The sequence below is a fragment of the Carassius auratus genome, unplaced genomic scaffold (genome assembly GCF_003368295.1).
Source record: "Carassius auratus strain Wakin unplaced genomic scaffold, ASM336829v1 scaf_tig00027761, whole genome shotgun sequence".
NCBI lineage: Eukaryota > Metazoa > Chordata > Actinopteri > Cypriniformes > Cyprinidae > Carassius > Carassius auratus.
The window spans coordinates 20,304-29,462 of record NW_020525620.1 but is presented as its reverse complement, the minus strand read 5'-3'; the positions used below and the strand labels follow the sequence as shown (position 1 = coordinate 29,462).

Sequence of the window (9,159 nt, the reverse complement as noted above, 5' to 3'; positions counted from 1 at the left end):
GCAATTTGAGTTCTTTGGGAAGATACATTAACCTTATAGAGTCATCTATACAATTGCCAAAACCCCTGGGACCTCATTATGCAACATTCACTTTCTAGAACATCTTAAAAAGTGTGATTATGCACTAGAAATGGCTCATGCATTCAAAAGTTCAGGCGGATAGTTTCTAAGAATCCACAAGCCCAGCTCCTTAGAGGTTTTCACAGCTCCACTTATCACTCCACTAAAAGGCGTCAGAGACTTCGGGGCTTTATTCAACAATGCAGAATAAACCCGCGAGACATACTTAAAAGATTAATTCAAGCAAATTTTATTGAAAGTCACATTAATGTTACTACAAAACCAGAGCTACATTAGCTGGAGCACAGCAGTCCATCTTTAGCAACATCCTGAAAAGGCCGATTAGCAAAGAGGTGTGATTGTGAGGTATTTCAAAATGACTACTGGCAACTAAAAGGCGGTTTTTATAAATTAATGGCAGACATTTGTTAATTATGACAACATTAATGCTAAAAGTTTTTTTTCTTTTTTTTTGTTTTATCTTCCCGAACAGTAATAAAGATCAAACTTGAACTACACATTTAAAACAGAGGTTTTCAACAGCTAAAAGTTCATTATGAACATAACTTAAAAGACAAATGAAACTTCAAGTAGTGGTCAAGACCAGGTCTCCCTTATTTAAAAAAAATTCTACCTGCAAGGTAATGTGGCTATTGTAGAATAGCCTGAGGTACTCAGGGTAAAAGCTTCTGTTGTACTTAAGGCAACACTTTAATAAATAATCATTTCATTGGTACTTATTATCATTAAGAAATAATGTCAGCATTACACAAACCTCATGCTTTTTAAAAGAGAAAGCAGATCCATAATAATACCAAATGTTCATTTCTTCTTGGAAATTTGGGCTCATGATAATATTGTAATGTAAAAACAATTAAAATGTGCATATAAAAGTTTTTAGAAACAATGCATCTACTAGAGATGAACGTCCAGCTTCATCTGCCAGTCACAACATTGATAATCTTTGACAAATTCAAAAGCTAGCCATTTCCCTGAAGTCACTGTAATATACTCCTAAATTAAAAACATTTTAAAAAAATTTGATTGCCAACAGTAAGAGTCCTCTCCATGTACCTTATGAACTATTATAAAATATATAAGAAAATGACTAATAAAACAAACTTGCTTGATCCCATAAGTCACAGAATGAACTAAAATGGTGAAAAACAATGGAATGTGCAGGTGGAGATCTCCTACCTTGATTCCATCTATTATCAAACGTTTTATACAAACCTCTCCTTTTTTTCATGCCTAAAAACATTTAGTGCAACTAACTCACTTTATGTTAACACACAGTGTGAACTTTTTCTATACTAATCACAATTAAATAAATAAAAAAAATTAAGATGCAGCCTCTTTTTCTTTGTGGTTCTTAAGCCCGATTGTCCACTTCATCCATCCCCATACCTGATTGTGCTTTTTGACTCTTCAGATGTGAATGCTTAAAGGATATTTTGGGCTGTTCTTGTTCCAGGTCAAAACGGATGGGGTCTGGAGCCCAGCTGTCAGATTCTGCTACAGGAACAGGCAGGTAGCCTCCGTCACGAGGTAGACACATACACCATCCAGCACCTGAGAGGTCCAGTTCTCTGTACTTGAAACCGGCACGTTTCAGGATCTTAAAGTCCACCATGTCTTCAGATTCACTCATCTCCACCAAAAGATTCCAGAAGATACAGCTCAGGAGAATACCAAGGAGCTAAAAGAAACATTAACACATGTGAAGTGTCAAGATATGTCTTTTGGAGATGAACTGCAAAAAAGTCACCAAATAGATAAATACACTGCCATTCAAACGTTCGGGGCAAGTTTTTTTTTTTTTTAAAGAAATTAATACTTTTACTTGACAAGGACACATTAAATTGATGCAAAGTACAAGTTTCACAAGATTTATATTTCAAATGAATGCTGTTCTTCTGAATTTCCTTTACATTAGAAAATCCTGACAAAAAAAATTATGACAACTTGTGAGAACCGTACACCGTACATTTGTTTTTTTTGTTTTTTAAATCAAAGCACATAAGACATAGTGTGCACTGTGCATGTACAGTATATGTGCTCACCAATTTTTTTTTTTTGAATCAGAAGGGTAACATTTATTATTTTAAGTTTTATTCTAATATATTCATAAATATTCACATAATTCTAATCTTAACTATTTTCAAAGCAGAGTCACAGATCCAAGTTTTCAATTCTATTTTCAAAATCTATTTTTACGTAAAATATACAGTAATACTGTGCATAAACAGGAGCAGATCATAAATCCAACCATACTTTGATTTACTAGACTGGGTCTTTGTCACACACTCCATCATATTTGTGCAAGAGGACTGTTCCTCTGCTCTAATTAGAGGATTAATGCATTAATGGACGGACGACTCTGCCGGCATGGCCATGTGGCTGTATTTAATGTGACCTCTTCCCTCAACTCAGCAGACAGAAAAAGAGAGAGACAGATGAGCAGGCTAGTTATTTTGTAAAAAGATTCCAAAGACTGGGCAGCAGCTTCTCCGAGAGTCATTCGCCCCTCATTGGGCATTTGCATCTGGTCAGTGCAGATGTCCGTTTTCTATAATTTATTGTTTGCCAGAGGATTCTCTAATGAGGGAAGAGTCAAACAGAATAGGTAGTAGGCAATCAAAATGGAAATGTGGAATGCCAGGGGAGCAGAGGGAAAAGTACACGATGAAGAGATACATATATTTCAGGGTAGGATGATATAAATAATAAACAGTAAACACAAGAAGGAAAAGAGGATCATAAAACCTGTGGTAGTCCAACCGCACAGCAGATTCCAATAGTAGCTCCAATGTTGTCCCCCATCCACAGGTTCACAGCATGGATACAGCCACGCACATGAATTATGCCATCTAAAGTTTCACGCTGTAATACAGAAGAGAGAAAGAAATCTAATTCGGTATAAGTAGCAGGTAATGCTCAGATTTTATAACGGAAACAAGGTTCAAAAATCACAACTAGAGTCCATCGTAATGGCATAATAGATTTGGTGCTTGTAATGGCTCTGATGTTATTTGCTTGGTTTTTATCTATGGAACAAACAACCGAATGGCGCCACCATTACAGATGATTGCACTTGAAATGGCTATTGGAGGTTTTTGTTTTCCTGTCACATCTTCTCCTTTAAAGACAATCTCAAGTGTCAAGGTCCGCCAAATGATTCTCTCCAAGTGCATGGCTGGGTATGAGAGCCAGTATTATGTAAAATGACACAAGTCATTTAACATTAGTCAGTGATGGCTGGTTGCAGGCCATTGCGAGAATGTGGACTTCAGAGAGCTCCATTTTACCTGCTGTTTGAGAGTTTTGTAGCCGCAGAGTGTGTTCACAACTTCTCCGACCTGAAAGAAATTAACACACAGGACTCACTAGTAAAACTAATTTTTGATGAAATTCGAGAGCCCTTTGAGCCTACATAGACAACAACACGACTGAGATGTTCAAGACCCAGGAAGGTAGTAAAGACATTAAATAAGTCCACGTATAGTCCTGCATAGCAACCATAATTTTATAAAGCTCTCGGATTTCATCTTAATCCGTGTTCCAAAGATGAACATAGGTCTTTCGGGTTTGGAATGACATGGGGGTGAGCAATTAATGACAGACTTTTAATTTTTGAGTGAACTATGAGTCCTTATGCTTTCAGAACCCAATACAAGCATAGTACACCCTTCTAATATATTTTACTTTGTTTGCAGGAAGATTTTCTCTCAAAACCTGGTTAGAAAAACGCTACAAAATTCAGCAGATTACTGAATGTCTGCACCTATCGTGTGCCATTTTTGGAATTTTGTGCTATTAGGATTGCAGATGATAAGCAAACATCTGAAGTCAAATATCCGGCAATCTTTGATTCTTAGCCTGAAAAGCCTTGTGCTCTCTCACTGCGGTAAACTGTCATACCAAAAGGAGAACTTTGCATTAGTGCCCAATCAACATTTATTAACTAAGAGAGAGAGAGAGAGAAGAGAGAGAGAGAGAGATGCTCATGAACAGTAGAGCAGACTCTATGCTGTGCAGGGCAGGTAAATTAAATTCTCTCTGTCATGATGCACTCTCCACTGACTCATGGGGAACAGCATTTACTAGAAAGCTCTCTAAACCCAGCAGAAAAAAGCTCAGAATTCAGCTCCCTGTACTCGCAGACCTGTGGGTCAGACTGCTTTCATTGCAAACAGAAAAAAGCACATTCTTTTCAGCAAGAAATTATTACTGGTGAATTCATGAAAAATGGCCTGTGATGCAGGCTTTTCTCATCAGACTACCATGTACAGGGCGACGTATGCGCTGATTAATGTATCATGACTGGGCAAAGTGAACAGGATGACTAACACTTTGTCGGATGCAGCAGGTGTAGGGAACACCGCAGGCCAAAGGACTCGTGCCATTGCAGAAGTGGTACTGGTTTACTTCCCAATCCTTGTACTCATCTCCTCCACAACAAGACAACTGAAAAGACAAAGCGAGATTGTGATAACAAAAAACAGATTAAAAAAAGGGAATTTTAATTTTAATATAAGTGATACTTTCTTCTTAACGTTAATGATAATGATAATAATAATAATAAATATGACTATGCAGTATTTTTATATACTAAAAATTATCACAAAATATTGAAAATATAAATATATTACATTACTACCATTCCAAAGGTTGGGGTCAGTAAGAATTTGTTTTGTCTTATGCTCAACAAGGCTGCATTTGTTTAAAAAATACAGTAAAATCTGTAATATTGTGAAATATGATTACAATTTAAAATAACTCCATTTAAATTCACACACACATATATAAATAGCAATTATGTGCCAGTGTTATGAGAAAACTGCCATTTTTGTGCATGAATGAAACTGTAATTGACAAAATATATTTTACTGCCTGAAAGATGGAAATTATTTATGGCAGTTGTGACATGGTCCACATTAGCGTGGGTGTATAATTCACTTAGATTCCAGTAATAAAGTTGGTTAGCTACCTTCTCTTGCACGTAGTCCAATATGTTTTTGAAGTCCAGGTCATCATAGTAGTGCTTGATTCCTTCTCGTATACTGTTCTGAAACAATTTGATTGTCTAAAGACAAAGAAAAATGTAACTCATTAACAGCAGACCATACAACTCAACAGTGCCCCTGCTCTCAATGTTTCTTTACGTCTTACCGTCTTTTCAAAGATCAGGGCAATGATGAGGGCAAGAGCCTGGAGAGCCAGCAGAACACACAGCACACACAGGAACTGCACAAAGAGTTTAGAATCACAGCACAAAAAAATTCACCAGTAACATGGTAGAAGAGGATCTTTTCTGAATAAACACACACACACGACCAGACAAGCAACACTCACCATGTGCAGCAGAGTCTTGTTATCCCTGAGGGATCCCACCATACCCATCACAGACACAATGAACATGACGAGACCCAGCAGTATGAGGACCACAGCAGGAGCTAAAAACACCCCCTCCAGGGTCCGATTCTTCTGCCTCTCCACTTCTGCATACACTCCGATACAAAGCACGCACAGACCAAGCAACTAAGGGGACAGGAGCAGGTCTGGTAAAACATCTCTACAAGTCACATCAGCTTACATCATTTCATAACATAATGTTTAAGTGATTAAACCAGAAATGCAGCAAAGATATAAAGTTGAAATCAATGTTTCAATGCACAGCCAATTCAAGCAGAACATTCATCCATTGTAAAATCAAACAATGAATAATTTGTGTTCCTCACATTAATCCCTATAAGACGACAGACATAATTCTTAGAGTGCTGAGCTAAAACGCACAACTAATGTAAATGCAATGACGCAGATCATAAAGAAGATGGATGCAGCGTCTTAATATCAATTTGTGTCCTAACAAAAGACTATATTAGCACACAGCATACTAATTGAAACCACTTCATTCTCAATTTTCTTCCCTGACTGTTCTTCCTGGAAGGTTAATGTAATAAATCTTGTTGGATGATTAACTTTGTCATCTGTCAATTTCAGATTCCAGACATCTTCATTTATTTTCTGTTCACTGATAAATGGCAGTGTTTTAGTGAAGTGTAAAAACTACAATCAATCTTAAAGGGATAGTTCCCCCAAAAATGAAAATACCAGCACAAAAGATGATAGGGATGTAACGATTCACTCAACTCAAGATGCGATACAATTTATGATATTGATTTCATGATACGATTTTCTCATTTTAAAAAAAATATTATTAAATATTATAAATTCTAAATGAAAAGGTGTCCTTTTATTATCGCTTGGACATAATGTTACAAATTTCTTTGTGAAATTTAAATGTGTTAAATAACAAAACTATCCTGAAATTTTAAAACAAACCCCAAACTAGATAAATAAGTAACACAAATAAAAGAAACAGCAGCCATGTAGCAGTGAACGGGGCTTTACTCCTACCACCAACTGTATCGCGATTTGTTTTACATCTCAAACGAATTAAATTGTCTCATATATGTATCGATTTTCAACTGGCTCAGGGTGTATTGTTACATCCCTAGATTTTGAAGAATGTTTGTGACCAAACTGTTTCGATTACTATTAACTTTGATTGTTTTTTTGGTTTCCAACATCCTTCAAAATGTCTTCTTCGTAGTCATACAAGTTTGAAATGACATGAGGGTGAGAAAGTTTTTATTTTTGAGTAGACTGTTCCTTTAAGAGTAAAGAAGGGTAAGAGAAAAGATGATTTGAAGAGTATCCTGAGAGACTTTTCTGCTTGTATCATCATGTTCCAAAAGCCCTAATAGTCAAGATACTTCCATAAGGTATAAGACTTATTGCATTCCCTATAAGAAAACATTACACTAGTGAGTCAAGCAGAACACTGTTTCTTTTTTAAATAAAATAAATTGTAATAGTTGGTGATTTAAGAAAAAGATCACTGTTAAAAAATAAAATACAGTAATAAAACTAGTTTAATTAGATATTCTTTTTTAAATGCCCCCCCAAAATTGGGTGTGTGGTGGTCCTCACTCTTTAAAATCACGCTCCATATAAGAGTATATCTGAATGTGTTATTGTGTACATGCCATTACTTGAATGTGGTGTTCATTTTTTTATACATTTTTGCCATAATCTATCACTACCCATTTACATTAACATATGATTATTAATATAGGCAGAATACAATAAATATCCAGTGTTGGCCAATTAATGTCCGATATTTTCTTCAGATATATATATATAAGGATGATGAAGAAAAAATAGACAATACAATTTCAATATTATAGTCTCTAACTATTTCCAGGAACTATATAAAAACAAATCAGTGTAAATACAGAATCTCGTAACTGTCGTCATTACCATGTGAGTGTTACAGTTACAGAAACAACAACGTCCTGTGCCTTTAAATCTCTCAGAGACGCGTCTATTGCTTTACTGAGACACAAAGCTCATCTGTGAAATTTTAAAGCTAAAACTAGCATGTAATCTCTAAACGATCCTGTAAATGCGGTCGAAGTTACCAAGATATTTATTAACACCCTCTATACATTCAACACAAACACAAGAGCGTATTCATTCAGGGCGAGTGTGTGTGTTGGTGTGCGTGTTTATGTGAGGGAGAAACAAAGCAACGCTGGGACAGCTTTCATTTTAACGAACACTTACCGAGAACAGCATTGAATAGACATTTAGAGAGAATTTTAAAAAATAATAGAAGTGAATTGTTTTTCTCCATTCTTCGTAAGACGGCATGGTGACCGCATTAATTCGTTTCAGTTAGCCTGAGATTTTCATGTAACGTGTTCAGATGTTAGCCGTTGCCGCTAAGATTCAATGAGCCTTTGTTCTAAGAGAGACTGCAGTCTGTTTTAAAAAGCCTAAGACCCGTCTGAATGCATAATGAGTACTTCCATCAAATGTTCAGCTTCGCTGTCGACTCCAATAAATTGTTTTGAAAAGCGCATCAGCAGCTGAAAGGTGTACTCTCATCACAATAACAACTTCCGTCCCGCCGATCAACGGTCTGGACAAACCTTTTAAAGGGCCAGCACAAATAAAATGACATAGATAGATAGATAGATAGATAGATAGATAGATAGATAGATAGATAGATAGATAGATAGATAGATAGATAGATAGATAGATAGATTTTGTTATCATTAAAATTATTACAATAGGCTATTATTAATAACATTAGCCTATAGTAACAATTATTAATCTTAGTTCATGTTCATTTCAGCATTCATTAATGCATTATTAAAATTAAAATGTGTGCTTGTCAACATTAGTTAGGCTACTGCACTGTGAATTAAAAAAAAAAAAAAAAAAAAACACCGAACATTGCAAGATTGTATTTTTGTTAACCAACATTAACAAAGATTAATAAATACTGTATAGGCTAAATGTATTGTTCATTGTTCGTTTATGTTAGTTAATACATTAAGTAATGAATGACACCTTATTGTTAAGTGTTACCATTATGTTTATCTGGCTAAGCTCCTTAACTATCGGCTATTTATGGATTATTAAATAATGTTTATGCTTTAATTGATTAATAAAATGGTATACTTCCATTGACACTCTCTTATCTCTGCCTAAACTCTCAGCCTTCCACTGCAGTGCAAACAATCTATTTAAAATACATTTAGAGTATTAGTCTCTGCCATGTCATTGACATGTTTATTGACGCATGGCTGAGTGAATTCTTTTACTGCACTCTTATTAAGTGTGATTTTTTTATTGTAAAGTTAGTAACAGGTGCAATATGGCATACATTTGCACCATGAAGGATATAATCAATATTTTAATGGATAATTGAATGGTACATATTGAACCACTGAAAAATAGAAAAGTATTTAACTTTACACCTTGGTCAGGTTGTACAGTGTATTGAATTATATATATATATATATATATATATATATATATATATATATATATATATATATATATATATATATATATATATATATATATATATATATTCACCTAAAGGATTATTAGGAACACCATACTAATACTGTGTTTGACCCCCTTTCGCCTTCAGAACTGCCTTAATTCTAGGCGCTGAAAGGCGCTGAAAGCATTCTTTAGAAATGTTGGCCCATATTGATAGGATAACATCTTGCAGCT

General features: G+C 35.2%; 1 protein-coding gene across 1 annotated transcript; it reads right to left on the bottom strand.

The window, feature by feature from the left end:
- Positions 1–294: 294 nt before the first annotated feature.
- On the bottom strand, positions 295–8,048 carry LOC113079350 (tetraspanin-15-like). Its single transcript, XM_026251601.1, has 8 exons — positions 7,693–8,048; positions 5,416–5,601; positions 5,233–5,307; positions 5,051–5,146; positions 4,411–4,527; positions 3,369–3,419; positions 2,827–2,943; positions 295–1,759 (listed from the first exon to the last, which is right to left on the bottom strand). The coding sequence occupies exons 1-8, from the start codon at positions 7,777–7,779 to the stop codon at positions 1,433–1,435; spliced, it is 1,056 nt and encodes a 351-aa protein (XP_026107386.1). The 5' UTR covers positions 7,780–8,048; the 3' UTR covers positions 295–1,432.
- Between the last annotated feature and the right edge of the window lie 1,111 nt (positions 8,049–9,159).

Bases quoted from the DNA above. Each gene is read 5' to 3' on its own strand.
- LOC113079350 (XM_026251601.1), bottom strand. From the start codon at position 7,779: ATGCCGTCTTACGAAGAATGGAGAAAAACAATTCACTTCTATTATTTT. The intron at 5,602-7,692 runs GTAAGTGTTCGT...CTGTCCCCTTAG, and splicing joins TCTATTCAATGCTGTTCTCG to TTGCTTGGTCTGTGCGTGCT. The intron at 4,528-5,050 runs GTAGCTAACCAA...TTGTCTTTTCAG, and splicing joins TGGACTACGTGCAAGAGAAG to TTGTCTTGTTGTGGAGGAGA.